This window comes from Etheostoma spectabile, chromosome 17, assembly GCF_008692095.1.
Source record: "Etheostoma spectabile isolate EspeVRDwgs_2016 chromosome 17, UIUC_Espe_1.0, whole genome shotgun sequence".
Taxonomy (NCBI): domain Eukaryota; kingdom Metazoa; phylum Chordata; class Actinopteri; order Perciformes; family Percidae; genus Etheostoma; species Etheostoma spectabile.
Genome location: NC_045749.1, coordinates 23,007,913 through 23,031,817, shown reverse-complemented (window position 1 = coordinate 23,031,817; position 23,905 = coordinate 23,007,913). Strand labels below are relative to the sequence as shown.

Below are 23,905 nucleotides of genomic sequence, written 5' to 3'. Positions count from 1 at the left end.
TATCGCTGTGCAATAGAAAGCATCCTGACCTACTGGGCAGCAGTGTGGTATGGGAGCTGTTCTGTTGCAGAACGCAAGGCACTGCAGCGGGTGGTGAAAACCGCCCAGCGCATCACCGGGACTCCACTACCCGCCATTGAGCACATCCAGAGGAAACGCTGTCTACATCGAGCTCGCAACATTCTTAAGGACTCCTCTCACCCAGCCCACAGACTGTTTTATCTCCTGCCCTCCGGCAGGCGGTTCAGGTGTCTCTGGACCAGGACTAGCAGACTAAAGAACAGTTTTTTTCCCCAGAGCTGTCTCTTTATTGAACTCTAATCCTCATTGATCCCACTCCCCTCATATACTGATAGACTCTCCTCTCTCTCCTCACACCTGCCTCCATCTTGTTATCTGCAATACTATAATGTTCACCTGCACTGCTGACTGTTACTAGAGTAACAACTGTTTATATCTGCATCTTGCACTACTTACGTTGACTGATATATCAATTTGCACTGCTGATTGCACTTCTGGTTAGACCTAAACTGCATTTCGTTGCCTTGTACCTGTACCTGTGTAATGACAATAAAGTTGAATCTAATCTAATCTAATGCTCTGAAGACCAATGTGAAGGAACACTCTTCTCCTCCTCTTGCAGCCTGAGTTCCGTCCACACAGAGAGTTACTGATGCCATCATGTGGATTCTTATAAAGCGCTAGGACACATGTTTCAAACTCAAGGCCCGAGGGCCAAATTTGGCCCCTCGCAGATTTTGACCCGGCCTGCATATCAATTTGGGTTCACAATCAATTTTGGTCCACCTAATTTACTTTTCCCGATGTTTTTAGGGCTTTATGTGTATGACCAAACTGTAAGTGAGAAGGCTATATGAGACATGCAATAACATAGTCAAAGATATTAGAATTCTTCGATTAAATAAAAGCATGTCAATAAACTAAACATGTATGGTTCTTGGTGCGATTGTGGTTCTCCAGTCTGGCCCTAAGTGAAACTGAGTTTGACACTCCTGCTCTAGGAATATAGCCAGGAGATGTACTGCCATTTATACTGCTCATGAAAGCATATATCAACAATACCAGAAAACCTCCCTGTGATAAGATACCAGCTCTCAACATTTACTCCTGAGCCTGAAGCTCTTTGGAAGTGTTTCTGTACAGTCATGTCTCTTACACACACTCACAGAGACACACACAGAGACTCCTCAATTGGCTCCTTAGTCAGTTGATGGCAGTGGAACAGCCCCCCCCAGCATCTACCTGAACCTTCACATCACTGTCCCTCAATGCTCAAACTCACTATTCGACACTCACTGTTGAGTCAGCTGACTGAAATAATGCTTTGCACAAAGTGAAAGATAAATGAATACTTAAAACCAAGAAGTCATTGGTGCCTGGCTGTGTCAGCTAACAGACCATCCATTAGAAATGTTGTAGAAATAGAAGTCCTAGTTATGTGAGCTGGATTAAAGAAGTGCTCTACTTTCTTGAACTGGCAAAGATAAGGTTAACGTTAAAGGGCAATTTTTTTTCTCAGGTTAATTTATTTCTTTTTACCCACCTTTTAACGTCATTTTATTTTATTGCAACAATAGAAAAAAAAAAAAAATGGGACCTTGACTTAGAAAAAAGTCAAAGGCAGGGAAAAAAGTAAGTATTAATAACACTGGGGAGTGCCTTGCTTTTTTAAAATAAGTGAAAAATTAAATTCCATCAGGCCCCAAACCTCAAAAACTTTCCCACAATTGCTTTTGTTTTTATTTTTAAAAACTAAAGGTGAACGATATTTAATATCCAAGAATTAGGATTTTCGTTTCAAACCTCAACCTTACTCTCACATGTCCAGACCTTCCCCCACAGCGCTGCGGAGGAAGGTCTGGCTAGTCCACATAGCATTCTGAGATGGGAGAAAAACATGATCTGGTTTATTTGCATTTCTTAAAACCAATCACAATCGTCTTGGGCGGGGCTAAGCTCCGGACAGAGCCACGGTGCCTCTGCGCAAGAAATAGTCTCAGGAAGGAAGTTGTTTGGTGGACATGTGTACGTTCGAAGTAGTTTTATTCATCAACAGAAAACTCAGATTGGACAGATAGTCTAGCTAGCTGTCTGGATTTACCTGCAGGATCGAGGACCAGGTAACCATAGTCCTCAGATTGGACAGATAGTAGCTGTCTGGATTTACCCTGCAGAGATCTGAGGACCAGGTAAAACAGTCCTCAGATGGACAGATCTAGCTAGCTGTCTGGATTTACCCTGCAGAGATCTGAGGACCAGGTAACCATAGTCCTCAGATTGGACAGTAGTCTAGCTAGCTGTCTGGATTTACCCTGCAGGATCTGAGGACCAGGTAACCATAGTCTCAGATGGACAGATAGTCTAGTAGCTGTCTGGATTTACCGCAGAGATCTGAGGACCAGGTAACCATAGTCCTCGATTGGACAGATAGTCTAGTAGCTGTCTGGGTTACGCAGAGATCTGAGGACCAGGTAACCATAGTCCTCAGATTGGACAGATGTCTAGTAGCTGTCTGGGTTTACCCTGCAGAGATCTGAGGACCAGGTAACATAGTTCTCAGATTGGACAGATAGTCTAGCTAACTGTCTGGATTTACCCTGCAGAGACCTGAGGACCAGGTAACCATAGTCCTCAGATTGGACAGATAGTCTAGCTAGCTGTCTGGATTTACCCTGCAGAGATCTGAGGACCAGGTAACCATAGTCCTCAGATTGGACAGATAGTTAGCTAGCTGTCTGGATTTACCCTGCAGAGAATCTGAGGACCGGTAACCATAGTCCTCAGATTGGACAGATAGTCTAGCTAGCTGTCTGGATTTACCCTGCAGAGATCTGAGGACCAGGTAACCATAGGCTTCAGAAATCAGCCGCATGTTAGAGCGCCAACGCAGAGACAGAGGACGGGGACGGAGGTTAAAGCGCCAACACAGAGACAGACGACGGACATCTGGCCGAAAATGAGGGACATACTGTGTAATAATCGGTGGCACGGGAGCAATCCTGGAAGTAGAACGGTATGTATAAGGTTGGGTATGGAACCTGGTATTTTTTTGGTTCTGTCTGAATGACGTTGGTTCTACTGTGGACCGTTTTACGGTAAATCAAACTCGAGCTCCTCTGTCCTCTCTGCATGTTGACAGGAGCTCCGACAGTGTGTACGGAGCAGCCTTGAGACAACTACGTCCTACGTCCCTATGAAGTGGTTACACTTTTCAAAACTTCACGCAGACAGTGTTATGATTTTACTGGAGAGACAAAAGTAGTCGCGGTGTAGTTCCACTTCCTCTGAGACAAGCAGGCACTGCAGTGGTTTCTATGCCCTGCGGACTGACTGACAGGCTGAGGTTGTAAGGTAACTTTATCTATATAGCACATTTCAGCAACAAGGCAATTCCCAGTGCTTTACATAAAAGCAACTAAAACGGTCATGAAAATAAAACAGAATAAAGAATAAAGAAAAATATATTATACAAATAAAAAAAAATGTTTATTTGATTAAATAGGTTGTAGGGCGGGTATGGGAGGGGTTTTAATTTTGTTTATTTTGTTTTCAGTGTAAAATGTTCTAAAGAAATAACACAATGTTAATTGTGTGAATAGGTGAAATTATTTTTATTACAGAGGGAAAGTAAAGAAAAAAGTTTCTGTTGGGTACCAGAACCGAACTTGAGGTAGCGGTCCCAATAAAAGTGGGAAAGTCACCGAGCCCTAGTGGTGGATATAGACTACCTAAACCTTAATATTATTATTGACCTTATATCCAGTAACAGCCAGTCAGTCTGCTGTCTTAATGAACTGTCCGCAGTGCGTTTTGGCTGAATCCATCAGCAGTAAATGATGTCAGTAACAGTCTTATCTTTCATTTGTGTTTGGCAGGAACACGAGGAGCCACAGTCTGGCCTTGGCACTTGTTTTGTTTCTGGCTCATTTGAAGAATAAGGTGATTGAATCAATGGTTGAATCTGAGGAGATTCCAGTTTATGTTCATCTGCCTCTGCAATTACTCTCACTCCCGCACCATACATGACATCATGGAAAACTCTGTAGGGTCTAGGAGCTCAGAGGGAAATGTTGTGCTGCTCAGGCTATCCTGAGCGTCTGCAGGGATACATCAGTCTTAAAACAGCGATTTAAATCACAGGATTCCTCAGATACTTTTACCTTCAGCCCTGTAGGCCAGTGGCATTTAAGCTAGGTTGATTTGGGCTATGGAGCTAAGAAGCAGAGATATTTCAGAATGGATTAGTAATCAGATGGATTCAATAAAATGTTCAAACAACAGTGTTTTATCTGGCCCGGGGACTTCTTTGGCAAAGATGTGTGACGTGCATACTTCTTTACTTGCTGCATGTACGTGGGCTGAAATAATATGCTACTCATGATTTTGCTTTCTGAGGTTTTGAGACAACAATAATGCTGATAAAACTGAGGTGAGCTTGTCTGTGTTTTACTCCCAGCTTTTTGAATAGATATAGACAACTTCCTAAATCATTGTAAGGCTAACAATAGTGTCCCTGAAACCGAAAGTCCAAGACCAGAAGAATCCTTCTACCTAAAGCGTATTCACAGTCAGCAGGAAAGATATGATGCAAATCACTGAGTCATTGTCACAGTCGGATGGCAAACGAGTCAAATCTCTAACGCCAGAGCACGTTGTGTTGCCCACAGGATCAACTGTTGCTTCACGTCTCTGTTCAGAGGTGGCTCCACACTACGGGGATCTTCCTGAACACTCTTCATGGCTCTGTGCTGCAGCACATTCAGTTCTTTCCTTCAAGAGCCAATCAAAATGTTTGAGATAAAAAAAATAGACTACAACAAAAGTTGGTCAGAGTATTGCAAACAGAAAAGATGGTAAGTGACGTTAAAACACTAAAATGTATAAAATATTTGACAAAATACAATTGGCACAATTGTATCCAGTTGACTTGAAAAAAATAGCTTAAGGCTTAAATGATAGGTAAACTATCAAAGGTTTAGATTGAAATGAAAATTGTAATCTTTACACTTTATTCTGATTCATGAAAAATTCTTTCTGAATGTTCTTGCACATTTAAAATGCTTTAATGCCCCTGCAAACTTCTATCTGTTCTGTAACATTAAATACCAACCAGTTGTCCAAACCTTTTTACTGGCTAAGCCCCGCCCACTCTGCCCTGCAGTTTGGTCTGGAAATCTGCAGCTCGGTCTGGAGCCCTGCAGCTCGGTCTGGAGACCAGCAGCCCAATGGAGCCCTGCAGCTCGGTCTGGAGACCAGCAGCCCGTATGGAGCCCTGCAGCTTGGTCTGGAGACCTGCAGCCGTCTGGAGCCCTGAAGCTTGGTCTAAAGCCCTGCACCTCGGTCTAGAGACATGCTGCCGTCTGGAGCCCTGAAGCTCTGTCTGTCTGTCTCGTTTGTCCTGTTTCTTTTGTGTTTGTTTCTTAACGGCCTTTCTGGGTCCTAATACACTAAGGTTACATGAATTCCTGCTGTGGTCCTCAGTCAAAAATACTACTACCAGTAGAAAGCAGCGCCAAACAACACTTAAGACAATTTGGGTCGTTTAAATATTCACCATTAAAGGTACAATATGAAACATTTCTGCATTAGAATGTCTAAAAACACCCATTGCTATGTCATATATTTTTATGAGTTGTGTTCTTACACTATCCTAAATGTTTCCACCATATTTCAAACCCAGAGAAAGCTGAGAAACCCAGAGAAATGTTATTTTATGAGACGTAACCATCATACTGCCTTTTTGTCACACAGCATCATTTTATGATTAATTACATGCCACTTTGCAACCGAGTAATACAACAAAGACCTTATTTATTGATGTACATTCCAATTGATCCAGCTTATCGTTACTACAATGTTCTGGTTGACAAGTAACTAACGTTAATGCTAAAGCTTGGTGGGTTACAGCATTGTTCAACACACTCATAAAGTTATTTTAATATGACCTAGGATAACAGCACTGGGCTAACCCCTGAATAAGTTCACTTGTAACGTAAACGTTAGCTGTATAGATAGATGATTAACACAGTCAGAACAATGTCGATCCATAACCTTAGCTATGTCATATGTCATTAGCGCTACCGGTGTTTGTGGCAAAAAATCTCCTCCCCTCCGCCTTTACAGTTAGCTAAATTAACCCGACATAAGGTGGCATATGCACCAAAACAAATAGTTAAGATTACAGAAAAGGGAGGGGGGAGATAATTCCAGGCAGCTGGGAGATCTTCAACTGCTGACAACGGCTATTGAACATCCTAGCATGCCCGAGTCCATTCCAACGTGAATAACCTTGAATGGGTAAACCCGTCCGTGAACAGATGCCTGTCAATTGGGAATGGTGTTTACCAATAATAACTACAACTCCCATAATTCCATGCAACATCCCAACGTCAACAAAAGTCTGTGTTTACAATCCATTGTTGTGATTGAGAAACCCCTAGCGGCAGAAAGTTAAATATTGTACGTTAAAAATAAGCTACAATCCAAGTTACAGCTCAGAAAAAAAACACCTGTATTTTTAAAAGAATGTCAGTCCAAAACTCCAGGTAGTGTGGGAGTGGTTTGATCAGATGACTATGTCTGGAAGCATAAAGCCCACAGCTAGCATCAGACTGTGTTTGGAACATTGGTATACTCTTATTCACATCCCACTCCCAGCCAGAGAATTACAGACACTAGACTGAGATTGATCTTTAAATGAGCTGCTGATGAAATTGTCAGAAATAACAGGCACATGCATAGATTTCTCTCAGATAAGGTAAGAGACTGATTGTCTTCACTGTACGAAAACAGATTATGCTTCCTGTTGAGCAGTCACACCCTAAAGACCCATTCTGAGTCAGGAAAAACCTGCATTCATGTGATCAACTCTTAGCCAATCATACGAAAGCTAATGGTGGGGTTGTCTTCCTCTACTCTAAGAATTGCATTGCTGGTCTCCAGGATGATCATATGGACCCTGTGAGAGTAGACAGGATTTGATCGGGCTTGGATTTAAAAGGAAAAGCCTACCGATCTGGCCCTCCGTTGATGGCTGCTGCTTCTTCAGTGCGTGGTTCCTTCTCTCCGCCCCTTGGACCTGTGTAGCCCCCTGCAGGGGCCCCGGGCTCAGTCTGTCCTCTGGACCAGTGACCAGGACCTCAGAGCATTTCCCAGCATGCATGGCCCACACTTTACTCCCTGACATCTCTTCTCGGGTCACCTCAACTTACCTGTGACAGAGAACAATAGCCAATGAGAGAGCATACTTGGAGGACTACCTCAGTCAGCTGTTTGAGAGCCAACATTAATTGAGTTGAAAAAGCATGAAAGACCCAGCAAACAGGCATTTGAATGTTTGCATTTGAGCAATCCTCAGTGGTGCAGGGAGCTGGAGTGCAGCCATGTTAGTGATTGCAGAATACAGATTTTGGATTGTTTCTTTCCAGAGGTCCATCTGAGCCCAGGCAGACGGCAGAGTGCGTGTCTGTTTGTTTACAGCGCTTTAAGCCTACTTTCAGCCACAAAGATGCGTCCCTCCATCGGCCGCTGCTGCCAACTTATCAATTTACACAATATACAAAGAGCAGACCTTCCTAGCTCCTGAGCAAATATTAAACACATCTACTCTGTGGATTCAGTAGCTTAGAGAGCCCCCACAAGGTGTTGATTTGAAAAATGAGCCTCTTACTCAGATCCAAGACAAGCCAAGTCTTCTGTGCAGCCTGTCTACGCTACCTACACTACATCATCTCCTGAGGCCTGTACCATAGGGCACCGCAAACATACATTACTGTTTTCTTTAATAAGCTCTGTTTGGAGAACCGCTTACATGCTTACAGGACAATAAAACTCTCCGAAACGTATGGAACGGCTTAGAAAAAACAGCAAGTTTTTAAAAAACCTCCATCAGTGGGTTGGGTTATTGTCAGGGCTAGAGTTTTACTACAGGAACAAGAAAATAGCATGTTGGGATGAAACAGCATAGATTTATACTCATTGTGTATTTAGAAGCTAGGAACCAGTTGTTCCAGGATTCTCCAGATGCAAAGAAAATGAAATGGAATGATCACACCTTTAACCTTTTAGTCCAGAATTTTGTGAACATCCCCAAGATCCATTTCAACATATACACATAACATATATGAGGGTGAGGGCCTGTGGTCATGGTTTTGTATTTGAGGGAGCAATTGGGGAATTGCCTTTAAGTGCAAAAATAAATAACTAAGTCAACTTTAATATAATGCAACATAATAGAATGTAAATGTATGTAAACAGGGACAATGCACAATTAAACATGACTCTTGTATAAGAACAAGAAGAGATATATTGCACCAGGCTGTGGCACAAGTGCTATTTCCCTCCAATTTTCACACCTAATTTACAATAATACAAATGTGCAAAGTTGCATCAATAAAATGATCATGGGCACATCCTAAAAAAACGCACGCCCCCCCACCCCCCACCCCCGCTATGTCTGTTTAATTGTGTCCATAAAACTGAGCAAATTTAACCACCAGCTGTACACAGCCTGTGTTGCCAAACCCGTCAAACATGGCCGCCGAAGGGTATTTTATCACCTGAAAGCCCTGGGATATCGGTGAACCTTCTCACAACATGAATTTGAAGTCACTTATTTATGTGGAATAAAAAAAAAAGAATGTATTTTTCTGTTTTTTCTCAGTTTTCTGGGCTTCCAGGAACCAACATCTGCTCAGAGCATCTCTTGACACACAGATTACATGTAGTGTGGTTGAGGGAATAAAGAAAGGTTGCAGGCTCTACTGTACATAAACAATAACCAAGCCGTGCATTTACCTCAGAAAAAAGACAACAGTTAGAGTAAACCCTGGTCTGTTAAAAGGCTAGAGGGCACTCCTCTGTAGAGCATCAGGAGGAACCGCTTTAATGAAGCCTTAACTGATTGGCCTGACTTACAAGCCCACCCAGACTTAGACACAGGCAATTTATACAACAGTGAGCACCCCCACTGGGGTTAGGTTAGAAACCCTGCCTTAAAGACAAAGAGAGGACAACAATTATGATGTTTCATATTAGATCATATAATAAGCTATCAGTGAATCTGCTGGTTTTACGACACAAGATTCACGGAAGAAAAATGCCCATTTACTGAAAGGCTTGAAGGGATGTGTGGAGGTGTGGATGAAAGAAATAGAAAAGGAAAACACGTCTGTCTTCAAAAGAACCAGGTTATAGTCTGATGCTATCTGAGCCAGTGCTGAGTAAATGGCGGCCTGTATCTCTGTGTCAACACAATAAGAGCCAAGACACGTGGCACTTGGAGCTCCATCGAGATGAGCTGATAGGAAGTTCCACTTAACGGTTGTCCTGTTATTGATTGCCTCGGCCAAGCCGAGTCCTTGTTGTGTTATTGGCCCTTCTCCCTAATATCTCCCAGATTAAGGAGTGACTGGAGAGGTAGACATCCACTCGCCTCGAGCGGTTTACGACCCTCCTATATCCTCTACATGCTGGGATGTTAATCTTTATTACCTGGCACAGTTTAAGTTATTGCTCACTGAAGGTCTTGTGTGATGTCACACTTAAAGACCGCGTGTTGTAGATTTTGTCATTGATGTTGCAAAATACAGTATGTATCATCAGGGCTTCCCACAGAAAAAAATAGTTAAGGTGGAAGGGTGGGGGACTTGAACTAATGGAGAAATAACTTAAGTGCTTAAGGAATTTAACTGAAATGCCTTTTTGTTGAAAGGTACTGTATTAATGAAGTTGCTTTACCTTACAACCTTTGCCACCACGGGTGTGCCTATCTGTCATGTGCTGAGATGCCACCGAGCTGTCCGGCGTCCGGCAACAATAGAGGCTCTGGGTATCTGCTGCGAAGAGCTGGGGATCACAGGAGCTGGGACGGAGTCGGGACGCAGTCGTTCTGCTGTCAGTGGCAATCCACAGATAGACTTTAATGGAAACCTAATGACTCCGCCATCATTCAGGAGCAGATCCACAGCCTTTCCACAACCGGTGGAAATTATGGGTCATTCCCATCTGTGATTTGATAACTCACTAAGTTACTCCTTAGCATTGTGTTTCGACAGTCTGGTCATTTGCTGTCACCACACCCAGACCCAGGAAAGAGTGATGGCTACATAGACCATGTCCTCCCTGTGTGATGAACACAACACTGTCAGTGTGTAGGAGCTGCCGATAACAGCAGCTGTGGAAGTAACGTTAAAGAATGAAGTCAAGTTAGCTAAGCTATTCCACTTTGATGTTTATGTTCATGTCACATGAAATAAAACTGAACAGGATGATCGATCCCCCCAAAGTTTTGTTGAGGCTAAAACAAGACAAAAAGTAAATGTTGCTCTTTCTTCGTATTTGACAGGTTTAAAGTTTTTTGTTATACCTTGGGAGTTTCGACCGCTGACTCTGCAGTCATCTTCAGAAGCGTCATGTGATGTTGCTGTGACGTCTACTGTGGGTGTGATTCACACCTTCACACAGGTGGAATGACACAAACTAAATCTATCCCACCCACAGCAACATCACGTCACCGGCGTTTGAAAAAAAAGCAATTACAATAGTAAGCTAAATGAACTTGTTTGGATTAAAAAGTCATTTTGGCGCCATAAAGCACTGATGTTTTCTTATTGCATTCATTTAACAATGACATATTAAGGAAAAATATGCTATATATATATATATATATATATATATATATATACACATATATATATATATATATATAGATGATATGAGCACCAAAGGTGGGTTGTTGTTTACTACTAGTCTACTTCCTATTATAGTATTCGTATGCACCAACACATACCTGGTGGCATTCATGAGCAGTTTTACAGTAATTGAGCGTTTGTTTAATTTAACTTGGACAAAAACTGCAGATTGCAGTAGGTCATGGTGAATTATAATGCTTTCTATTTCAAGGTTTTTTCTATTTCGAGCCAGAGATTCACACATTTAACCTTAAGTGAATCTCTTCATCAGTCCTGTTCATCTTTCATCAATGAATTATTCATTTGAGCAGTCACATCTGGTATGTTTTCTCTCCTTTTGTCTCTTCCATGCTTGTCTTCCACTGTCCGGGGCTTGTTGGCGACCACCAGCCGAGCTGAAGCCCAGCCAGACATACGGGAGGCTTTCATGGCCTGTGATATTTACGTTGGGGTAAGTCCAGGATTTCCAACTGATGATTGTGAATTTATGCTGCAATCAATATGGGGGATCCTCCGGCTGAGCTCATTATGATCCTTCCTTCACTGTTTTGTACATGTTGATGAGAGCACCATAATTGGCTGTTTCCAGCTTAGGCACGGGTCCACTTGTTTATGACTTCCACCAAACGGACCAACACTCTTGACTGGAATGCTTTTATCGTAAAGGCTTTTCTCCAAGACTGAATTCTTTCTCACACTATTATCAGGCCAAACGGTAATCTCCAGTGATTTCAGTATCCAATACTGTGCAGTGCATCTTCTTGTCTCATGCTGCTTTAATCCAGCAGCATGATAATACTTAGCAGAGTGGAATGTATCTGTGATGGGCGACATACTGTATTTGAGTGAGACAATGTGCCGCTCAACAGGCCAGAGGTATGCTTTTATCCTGGTGTGAATGCAGTCTATGGTTTGTGTAATGCTGGGCTCCAACCTGAGCCTTCCCTCACACTGCTGCTCACACAGCTGGTGTTTCTGGATTTGTTTGAAACTAAATCGACTTGCGAATAATGAACAGGAATCAGCTCTATGTACATCGCGCTTCACTTTAGACAAGTTGTTATTAAATGATTTTTTAACAGAGGATTTGGCGAGATTTAAAACTTTTGCCATTCTATAATAAACAATGGCACGGCCATAATGAAAATATTTACTTAATTCTCTAAAGTGACTTATGGCAACTTTGGCCACTAAACAGAGTGTCATGAGTGTTATGGCGTCAGGTGCCACAGTCTGTATAAATACAGCCTGTACACTTGTTTATAGGAAAACCCCCATCTGGCTTGAGCCACAGTCAGGCGCACTGGTGACCCCGAGGATTCTTCGAATGGAAAATATAACAGGACTGTTTGCTAAGCGGGGGGAAAGCTGTACGGCAGTCAACTGTCAAGTGACAGACAAGACAACGTTGTAAAAGACTGCAGGCTCCACATCTCTGAGCCCAGCCCTGTCCCAGCCTGTAAACACACAGTCTGCTGGCTTTTGAAGATCTATCCAAAAAAGCCCAGTGGCCTTTTTTCACCCCCATTTACAAGATTTATAAACAATGACAGCGTTATAGTGCTGTGCAGACTTAAAGGTTCAAGTAGGTAATAACTGAAGGAATAAGCAGGAAAAGTATACCAAAAACAAGGAAGAAAAAAAAAAAATCAGCAAGAACATAAACAACATAATAAGGCATGAAGATAAATGGTGCATCATTGCACCTTTCAGCCCCAGCTCAAGTCTTGGATTTATTGTAGGACATGGGATTATTACGTTTATTCATTTGAAACGGCATTAAACAAGCCCAACATTTTTAGTTACTTTTACCTATTTTATGGCCAACGTGGTTTAGTCTAGAAGGCCCCTAAAAGCAGCGGGTGACAGTTGATGCATACACAGAGCGCTGTAACTTATGGCAGATAGAGCGTTGGAGAAAGTTCAAAGGTCAGATGTTTCAAATAAACATGGACAGGCTACAATAACTGTTTCTGCCACACATTGTGAAAGAATATTGGTGGTTTGGTGTGATGTCACAGCTCCTTTTGTGTATGTATGAGGCTCATCTGTTTTCATCACCAAATGCATCTGTTTAATTGGAGTGTTTTTTTAATACACTGAAAATCTGTAAAGTAATTAGTAGTGTCGGGTTGTATCCGAGCAGGATGTAACGTGTACTTACAGTGGGATAATACAACCCAGCTGATTACCATGGTAACTCTGCTGCTTTTTATTGGTAAAAATCACTAAAGGTCTAAGGAAACTACCGTGCATTCTTAGTTTGGTGACATACATTTAGGTCAAGCTGTTGGGACAATTAAAACAAAGGTTGAAACAAGAAGCTTGGAATCTGTGAAGAAAGACAAGGTTTATAAAATATTACTCCATTTCTTTGTGCTTATTTTGCCTCAATTATCCACGTACAACAATGCTCTCTCTGGACCTTCTGGAAACAGTAGGTCGTAAATCGACAGAGTAACAGTTCATAAAATAGTAGTAGAAAAGTACATTTAGAGATTAAATAAATGCTTAAACATGTTTCTATATTAAAGTATAAAGTATCATGAGTTCTCTAACAAACGCACCTTAAAATGAGACTTACAGTAGTCAGCTGAGTGGGTGGCCTGTGTCAGGAAGGCTCGGACTAAGACTTAGAATAACACCACATTATCAAGTCAACTGTTCATTGAACACCATTCACAGCTGATTGGCCCAGGCTGATATCTAACGCCAACAGATGTGACATTTTGTTGTAGAAAAGACTTGGCAGGGTTAACTAATGATACCATTTTACATTCTGATGCTCAGCAGTTGTGTTCAGCTTTGAACTCTGGTAACTCCAACTATCAGACAGTAGGATGTAACTACTATTAATTATTGGTGTGATGACTGAAACCTAAAGCGGAGTCCCAGCATCAGTGAGTCCACTCTTCAAGCCGTACTGCTGTTTATTTGGGCTGGATGTCGTAGTCGCTTGGATGGAAGTTTTTGCATTTATTTTTACAGTTTGTTTGATTACTTCATGTTGTCTCTATGGGAAGAATTGTCCAAATCAGATTACAGAACCACATTTCTGCAAATACAGCAGATCTGCAGGGGCTCACTTTGGTGATGTTTATGTCTGTCTTTGTTGCAGAACTACTTTATGATTCAGACTGATAATTTGTGTTTATTTTTACTTTAAAAATCTAGCGTAGTGTGACTCCACCACATCTTCCAAACATGTGTCAAGCCCTTGCTCCAGTAGTGTGTGAACTGAGTGATTAGTATGAGCGGGTAAGAGAGGAGCGACATGTTTCTACTCTGGTCAGTGCAGCTGGGCTTCTAGTATTCCCCTCCTTCAAACTGTTTAGCTTGACGGCCTTTATCCACATCAATCACATTAGGAATGGAGCCACGGGCGTGTCATCAACACGTTTCACAGTGAAAACAGTGGAAGATGTCTCAGACCCACTTACGTACACATTCAACAGAAATGAACTGGAATGTGTTCAGCAGCAGCAGCAGCAGGGGTGTGTGTCCTGTCTCGTCTGCTCGCAAATGCCAAGAGAGATTAAGATATTCCAAAGAAGAAGATCCGTTAATATTTTACAGTTCACCAGATGTGTCCGTAATGTTATGAAAAACACGCTTTCTATGAATCCATCATCTTCCAATCCAGCCCGAACCTCAGAACTCACCAAATACTTCAAAGGCAGCGAGAGGCACGTGGTGGACGTCAGCATTAGGTCACAGCACCCAGCGGAGCTGCACAAAAAAGGTCAAAGGTCTAAGTATACCTTATATCAATATTGGAACGTCCACATGCACACACAGCAAGACACCAGGGCAGACGTGCACGGTCCTTCATCCTGGACATCCATCCAAGTCAGAATTGTGCTTTACAAGAGTAAAAGTGTTGAAAAATAACAGCCCAAAACATGAAAAACTACAAAAAGAATTAAAAAAAAGTGAAATAAAACATAACTTTTTTTTAAACACCAGAGACCACAGATCGTAGAACAACAGGAAGTGTGTTCCAGGAAGTGTCATCCTGCTCAGAAGACCTGAGTGTCCTCATGGTGACGTGAGGACGGAGCAGGACAGAGATGGACACAGGAGGCGGACCATGCAGGGCTCTAGAACCTTAAAATGAATCCTGAACTTGGTAGGAAGCCAAAGTGCTGCAAAGGAAATCACATTCTTTGTCTTTCTCAAACTCAGAGAGAATGAAAGATAAAAAGATGAAAAATAGAAGCGAGGAGGAGACGTGACCATGACCTTGTCTGAACTGAGCCCAAACTGATCCAAGTCACAGGAACACCGAGCACCAAATTAAAGAGCCTTTGGGCTTTTGCAGGAAGAAGAATTTACGTTTCTTGGCCAAACTCTGATTATTTTCAAGGTAACGGAGTAATCACCCGGAAACTCAATAAAATCTTTATCTGCTGGTCTGCTGTCTGGACCTTGATGAATGGATGGAATCAGGGGGGGCAACAAAACACTAAAGTGAAGCATCACACCATCAGCCTGTGACATACAACTAATCAGAACTACTGGAGGCGCGCAGGGGGGCGAGAGAGGCTGAGGGGACCACCAGGCATCAGAGCTGCAACCATTAGTCAATCAAAGAAAAACTATTTCAATAACCATTTTAGGTCCCCACTCCTTTGTGTCATATAGCATAATAAAATACAATCTTTTGGGATTTTTGACTGGTGGTCATAAAACGAGCTATATGAAGACATCACTTTGGGCTCGGGCAAATTGTGATGGACATTATCCCCTATTTATTGATTTATTGTTTATTTATGGTTGTTCATGTTCATCACATCAATGTGTGGACTGCCTTAGGAAAGTTTTTTACCCCAGTTATTGGATCTATGTAGATGAACACATGTTGACTGAACTGAGCATGTTGGGTTTAGGCCTGGAACAATGTTTACATAATTGTCTAACAATTTAGTCAATTTATTTTACATATTGGCTTTTTTATTGTTTAACCACAATGGATTTATAACATTAGCTAAATTGTAGGATGTAGGACAGGTAGCCAAATCTTAATTATATAAGTGACTATCTGTTGAATTATTTATATTTTTAATTGTTAGTTGTTGCCACATTCACATTCATACATTCACAACAAAAATAGCAAGGGGGTATGCAGTAAGAAGCTAGTTTTATGATAAATATGTTTTGTTCTAAAAACCAGGATAGTAGATTTAGGAATAGCTTCTTTCCCAAAGGCACAGTACTAAATTAAGCTAAACTTATTCAACTTTCTTAAAGGGGTGATAGAATGCAAAACAGATTTTACCTTGTCATAGGTGAATAACGACAGTTCAGTGGGTAAATAGGACATACATAAAAGCTTTAAATCCCATTGACATGCCTTTCCTCTGAAAATCTCACATTTTGAAACTGCCGCTGAAAACGAGCGAATCCCAACAAAGCCAAAAGATGACGTCAGGATCTCAGAACCATTAGCTTTGTCCCGCCCATGGATGTATCAGGAGAACGGTCCAGCCCCAACATCTACACACAGGCCACTGACCTGAGACCAGCTCCTAATGTTGCTGGCGTTAGGTCAGTTAGATGTCCGACTGAGAACGTTGTTCATGTACTTTGACGGGATTTACTAAGAAGAAAGTTTGGAATATTTTCCAGGATAATGACAATGAACCAGGGTTGTAAATGCAGTTCCAGGCTGTACAGGGAACGGAGACACTTCTCATAGCCTTCCCAAGGAAGCAACCACTCGACGGGCATGGCTGCTGTTTATAAGGAGATCTCAGGGAACTTTTCCCCCAAAGACAGTTTTCACAACTTTGGACAATTTAAAGCAGGATTTGCTAAGCTGCGGTTGCTGTTCCGACTGTCTGGTCATCCCAACCACAAGCTGTAAGTAGGATTTCGTCGCTAACAGTAACATTAGCAATGCTAACGTATCCTGTAGCTAGCATAGGCTGAATGTGTGTTGATCAACTGTAATGGCAAAGGGGCTAACGTTTTCAGTATATGTGCGCCTGTTCTATCCACTGACCCAACCCAGCCACTTAATAAGTCTTTTTAAATTGGACTTATATAGACAATTATAGTGCTGATCGCAATTATTTCTGAGCCAATTGTACTGTAACATTTGGAGTTGTGACAGCTCTAGTTTGGTTCTGTTGGTGCTGTTCTGTGTGGCTGCAGAGACGGACGGATGGAGAAGTGGTGGAGAACGCAGCTCCACATCCAACAACCAGCTTTGATTATGGATTTATCTTTTGCTTTGCCATGTGACGATGCTTGTTAGTGAGTTAGTGACATTCACGCAGAGCCTGCAATAACCTCTGTGACATCACGGAGCCTCTGCTGGCATGGTGAAGGATGGCCTGTGTGTTTGACCTGCTCAATACAAAGCAGCCATGTAATCTAAATACTTAAGGTACTATAAATACAAAGAAGCATACTAGGAGTGTGTGTGGAGCGTGTGTGTGTGTGTGTGTGTGTGTGTGTATGACTGTGACATGTTGGCTGTGCCTCCTGCTCCGTCTCTGGTTGGGTAGGCTGGCACTCTCTGTGTTTAAAAAGATCCCGGAAAGTTTACAGAGAGTGTACTTCTGCTGGGCTTTGTGTGACAAGCTTTAACGCACCGTACCCATCAGCAGCAAAACAGCCGCAGACCTCCCTGGAATCCACTCTGCCACTTTCCATTCAAGCATTTCCATGCATTCTCCAGCTTCCTTCAGTGTCCCGTCTCAAAAAACCTGTGTTGACCATTAATACTGCCGCTGTTTGTCAGGCTGCAAGTTAAAAGGCTACTGTGTGTTTACCTCGCCGTGTTCCCTGCTGGGAAACAAGATGCAATGTCTGTCAGGTCTGTGTCATAAAGGAAAAAGCTCTGATCTCACTCCCATTGTCTTCTAGCTGAATGAGTGACCGCCATGAATAGAACTAAACGGATGAAAACCAGCCAATGAGAAAGACAATGTAGGATCCAGTCTTTCCCCTGGAAGTTTAGTTTTAGCGAGCACAGCAACTTTCTTTCTGAAACTAAAAAATGAGTTGATCTGAAATGAAATTCTGCTTATGTGTAATAAAGGCCTGCACTTTGTACACATTAATATTCATATGAAACGCTCCCAGTGTTGGTGAACTTTTATCACTCTCAAACTAAGGTAATGAACTGCCAACAGTATTGGTAATTGATTCGGTATTTTAGACAGTTATCAAGCAGAAAAAGACAGACATTCGCTGGTTTCAGCATCTCACATTTATAGGACAGGAACTTAGTATGCAAGCAATCTGAAGACATTTCATAATTCATCTATCAGTAGAAGAAGTGGCCCTGCCTGGTTTCTTCTCTCCCTCCAGGTAACAGTAACTTCCAAACGTAGTGGTTTCCTGACAGTTCAGATTTGATTTGCCTAGGTCTTTTTAAATTTCAAACACGTAGTTCAGTGAAAATGTGTCTGTTTGGAGGGGGCCGGTTGATTGGGCTGTGGTATTCCTGCTAGAAGAATTCATCAAAACCAAAATGTACCCCAAAAGGATTCCAGAGGGACCCGGACCCACTTCATATGCAACTCCACTGGATAGCCTACTACTGACTTCCAGTCTACGTCCACATCAGAGGAAGACATTGTACTTCTACAGTTACCTGATTCATAATGTAATCACAAAATATCACAAACAAAATGTGGAGTAATCAGACATTAGCTATATGGACTCATGGCAGGGCGCTACCCATCCGGCCCGTTATGGGAGCTAATCAGCACCTATCTGCCTTAATCAACCACCAGGACCGGAGCAACTGGCCTCCAGAGACAAGCTCCCATTTAGCTCCGGACTTTGTGTGTGTGTGTGTCTGTGTGTGTGTGTGTGTGTGTCTGCAGAGAAAGAGAGAGGCAGAGAGAGGGAGCAGGAGAGAGAGGCAGAGGGGGAGGAGAGAGAGAGAGAGAGAGAGAGAGATGTGTGTTATTATGATCGTAACTAATTCATCATTCAGCTTTCCATCCAGGTGTAGTGGTGATGGTTAACGGTGTAGTTGTGTATGATTTAGGATTTGATTGAGGGGGTATGTTATCAGTGATGGAAGTTAGCAGTAGTTGAGTCTGATGAAGAGTGCTGTGTCTGCCTGTGGAGGAAGAATCTCTGAGAGACGTTATGTTCTGCCTTGGGGCAGAAGAGGAGACTGGAGGCTACAGCTCATAACAACTTTATACTATTATGGTTATAGTGGCTGGCCCTGGTTTGATATTTAGTGTTGGCAAATGGATTTTTGTTGAGTTTCCTCTTAGTGAAAAATTAGACACGGAAAAGCGTAGCGCCTTTATTTCGCCAACCTTATTCCACACAGTCAGTCATGACAACAGTCCCGATGTTCCTGTCAGCTATCTGCTCGGGCTCCAGGAAATGAAGAACAGTAAGTTTGCTATATCCAGAAATCATGGAGCTGGCGCTGGAAGCAGGAGAAGAGTCAGAGGTGGTAAAGTAGAGCTACTTTGCACATTTTTGTGGGCCTAAGTTGTATTTCACACTTTAGCTGCCAAAGATCTGTTGGTTTCTTAGACCCTCTCTGTCTCTGGTCCTGCGCTGTTTGGAGGGTGGGGGGGGGGTGGGGGGGTGGGGCAGTGACTACAGCAGCATAAGCCAATGTGTGCTTCTTTTACTGATATATTTTTAATGATATCTTTTGCATTTCTAATCCAAACAACGTCAGACTTGGCAACACACTTTCACGTGCCCGTAGCAAGACATGTGTCAAGTTTGAAATCCATCAGACTGTTCTAGAGATATGTGCATAACACACACACACACACACACACACACACACACACACAGACAGTGAGAGGAAATATATACATATTCTTATGTGACTCTTTCATGTCAAATTTACAGCACTTTAGATTTGTAATAAACCGGCTGAACGAATCAAACACAAATATAATTTTTCTCTCTCTTTATATTCTGTTTTCAGTATCTGTGTTTGGTAGCAATGATGACATGACACTTAATGACAAAGGATATGCCTCATGTAAAGACTTGATTATGACACTTGATTATGACAGAGTTAGCCTCCACCTTCCAGCTTGACTTTTTGTTTCTTTCAGCTGGGATTCTAAGAGAGTGCACGACTAGCCAAAACATGTCAACTGTCATGTTCACAGAAACGGGTTATTACGTTTAACATTTGTACTCCCCCAGGAATGATAATAAATTATAATTTTGGTATTCAAATAAAGGGCTTGTGTTCATTTGAAGTAAACGAGATGGATGTTTTGTTTGTGTTTGGGAGTGAAATAGCAGAAAATGCTCCACATGCACTCCGTGACCCAACACAGGCACGCACGAGTGATGCTCGGCCTGATGAGAGAGGAGATAGCACCCCATCCATCTCCTCTCTGCACTCATCGCACATATTACTACACAAATAAGAACTTGTCTCCATGATGTCACTTCTAGGACGCCACATCCCTCAGGAGCAATATTTACATTGCACTAGGTGCTTGGGAGTCACAAAGCATTCTGGGTAACAATCTCAGCAGCTTTGTTGTTGAAGGAAAACGGAGAAATGAAGTTGGCATTTGACTACATAGAGATGTGGCTTAAAACTGCATATTTCAGGTGTTTCATGAGTGAGTGTTTGATTACACAACCCAGGAGTGTACTGTATGAGTGACACACACACACACACACACACACACACACGTTTACAGTGGCAGCCTTAACATTAAACTACACTTCTGCTTGTTTTTGCGGATTCTGTCTGCTAACTCATCCACTAGCTCTGGGTATGGAACGAGAGGAAAGCCTCAACACTCCAGACAGAATGTAAACATCATGTCAGCTGTAGTCTGTAGTCTATGACACTTCACTAAACGGGAATTTCTCAGTGACACGCGTCTGACAACCATGTTTTATGAGAATGGGTTTCTCTCTTTTGAGACCATTTCAGAATCCATTTAGCTGCACTAATATGAAACGTCACAGTGACCTTGGAGCTTTCATTCAATCACTTGTACAACATGAAGCGCGTGTCGTGCACATTCCTCGGGCACTAGCCGATGATGTAACGCTCCTCTGAAATGCATTCAGTCGAGAAAACAAACTCAAGTGGTGGAGGAAAGTGCAGCTCCGGGGCGACAGTAATTATGAGTGGCAGCCAACACATTACAGCTCGTCATTACCTCACTGCTGTTACAAGACTCTCTTCCTGCTAATTGTTCATTCAGTGGTCGTTTTACTCCCAAATGGTTGACCATGCTTCCAACGAGGACAAAGATCACAGTTATGATGTCTTTTAATAGCGACATGTTAATTTATCACCAATACTTTAGCATTCATACAAGAAAATTGAGACCCCAGCATTACAAGTACAAGTAGTCCACTTGTGTTGGCTTGAGCTTTGGATATGTGTGAGACTACAGCACAAAGGGAGCTTGCTTTACATGTTTCCTCATTAGGGTACTGGAAGGCACACAGACACACATGTCACTTCAACAATTCTAGTTATGTAAAACTTGGGTTCTCTTTTTGCAGTTTTGGCCATAGTTTCTAGCAATTATAATACCTAATTTGAAGGGAAAGCTGAAAGCGAGTGCAAACAAAACCCCAACTATGGCAAGTATAAGAGGACAAAGATCAAACTAGGAAAGTTAATAGTTCACATAGGACAGTCTGGATAATAGATTCATCTCTCACATTTGTTTTCTCTCTTCCACAGTTTGGCTAAAATGAGGTTTCTTCTGATTGTTTGAAAACTCATAATCCTTTGAGTTCCCAGATCTCAGCAATGAAATGACAGACAAGCTATGAAAATGCGTTGTAATAAAACCGAGGTTTTAATTTAAAGAGCTAGCGCAAATACTACTGATGTGATGGCAGGGGAAACCACAGCATGATAAAAAAGAGATCACCCATTCAATGCAGAAAAGAAACCAGATTAAATTAGATCAATAAGTGCAGAATGGATACAATCAGGAAAACATTACAAAGGCTTTGGCGTTTTGGCTTCAAAACAGTTCTTCCTCCCTGTTGTCTTCCTCAAGCAGAGTCCAGGGTTCATGTGAGTATAACCAGTTACAATAGTAGAAGCTAGTTATGAATAGATGTATAAACGGTTAAAAAAACAGAATTGATGGGTCTCTGAGATTTGAGCTGGCCTCATCACACACACACACACACACACACACACACACACACACACACACACACACACACACACACACAGGCTGTTCTTGTTTAATAGGTGTCACATCAGCTTCAGAACAGTGGAAACCGACAGCCAAGAGGGATTTTCCATTCCTGTGGCTGCAGATCGATGTAGCCTGTACACTTTCACTGTTTTACTAAAGCCTGTACTGAAGGAGATTCAATGACAATGTCTTTGGTCAGCAATGGGGTGTTTTTAGAGTTGAGTATTTAGAGCATACCTTCACATATCCAAAAAGTAGAAAACACAAAGCTCATAGACGGCATCAACTTGTTATATTTAGGCAAGAGGAAATAATTCTGCATCTCTGAGTGTTTAGAGAGATCTAATGCAGATAAGTGCAGTAGGAATGAATGATGTCATCTAAATTAAAGCCTGCTGTTTCAATTGTATAATATAATAAATAGCTGTTCTTTGGACAGAGAGCTTGAAACATATCTATTTGTGATGAGTGCAAATATGTGAGGACTAATATGGTGATTGTGTTGTTTCTAATTGGCAAGGCTCAAAGATTTGCAAACTGAGAAATATGTGCTTCTTTCCTCTTTAGTTTTACACGGAGTCCTACTATCTGGTTTAAAGGCTGCGGATCGCTGAGAGCAGAGATACTGTTCTGATGAGGACAGCGTCACAGACCACAGGAACAATTAGACATTTCTGGGCACTGGAAAGAAAGAACAACCTGATTTTATGAAAGAAAGTCATTAAAACCAGGGAGGGACTGACGCGCGGTCACATGTTTAATGAGCTCCTGCTATTTGGAAAATAAAAGAAGGCTTCTGACGCGTGTAACATCTTATCTCCTTCCCTATCCTCCTTTGTGATTTCTGTTGTATTTCCAAGAAAAGCAAAGCCAGTGCCAGTGGAATTTGATTGGCCCGCTTGGGAAGCAGCACCCAAATAAGCCCTCGAATCCCCAAGGTGGTAGGAGTTTGGCCCGGGATGGAAAGGGAGTAAGACAAGGGAGAAGATGAGAAGAAAGGGAGGGAAGAAAAGAAGAGACAAGAGCGATCAGATGAAGCTGTGAAAAGCTGTTATCTGGGCATACGGAGTTGGGATGAGATGTGGCGTCCTAAAATCTGCCCCGATAGGTAACCTCCCTAAACCACAACTCAATCCTATGATAACAAAAGCCAACGAGCACTCATTTGACAGAAACGTGTGGCACTTAAATCATCATATAACACATAAGATGGACCTTGTCTTTAGGAACACATCACAGTAATGCACAGGGAGAAAGGAGCCACACATTTCTTTCCTTAAACCCGGTACCTACACCACCCACAATGCAACTCAACCACAAACCGTTCAGTCAGAGATTCTGCCGTGCTATGCTAGTAGCGGCTAATGAAGCTTTCAGCAGAGCGGGTTCGCAGGGGTCTGATAAGTTCCCTTCTCATTTCCGATGGTGGCGGAGCCGCCATACAAGCCAATCAACTCGGGGTTCAGTAACTTACTTGAGGACATTTGGACATGAAGACAGGAGGAGCTGGGGATCGAACCCCCAACCTTGTGTTTAAAGGAGGAGTCCATCTACCTCCTGAGACCACTGCTATGAACAGCAGTGGTCTCCTCCACAAGTCTGAAGACCATGCTGAGAATTTAATCTTTATATATTCAGTACTCACATGTCCTTCAATACTGATGCACTTTATAATTATGTTAAAGTTCAGAAGTATGAAAAGAAGGGTTAAAAAGAGGTTATTACGTTAACGATTATATCATAGTATAATTATGTAATAATCACTGTGGCTAGGGCTGGGCAATATTGAGAAACTCAAATATCATGATATTTTTTAACAAATACTTTGATATCGATACAATAATAATGATTTTTTGTGATCAATATATATATATATATATATTTTTTTTTTTACATATTTAAGAAACAAACAGTGACAATGAATTACAACCAACACACTGAGACAAAGAACGCATCCCAGGGCCAGCACACATAAGAAATGATAACTAGAATTGCAAAAGTCATCACGGGGTCCAAGCTTCATCGCGCCAGTCGTCCCGACGCCAGTCG

General features: G+C 42.1%; 1 protein-coding gene across 4 annotated transcripts in view; it reads right to left on the bottom strand.

Moving 5' to 3' along the window:
- The window catches only part of LOC116705626 (myocardin), a 167,151-nt gene that overhangs the window by 100,633 nt on the left and 42,613 nt on the right, over positions 1–23,905 (bottom strand). For all 4 annotated transcript variants that reach the window (XM_032541946.1, XM_032541947.1, XM_032541949.1 and 1 more), the window contains exon 3: positions 7,033–7,232. In XM_032541946.1, coding sequence (XP_032397837.1) covers positions 7,033–7,207 — 175 coding nt within the window. In that variant the 5' untranslated portion in view covers positions 7,208–7,232. The remainder of the gene's footprint in view (positions 1–7,032; positions 7,233–23,905) is intronic.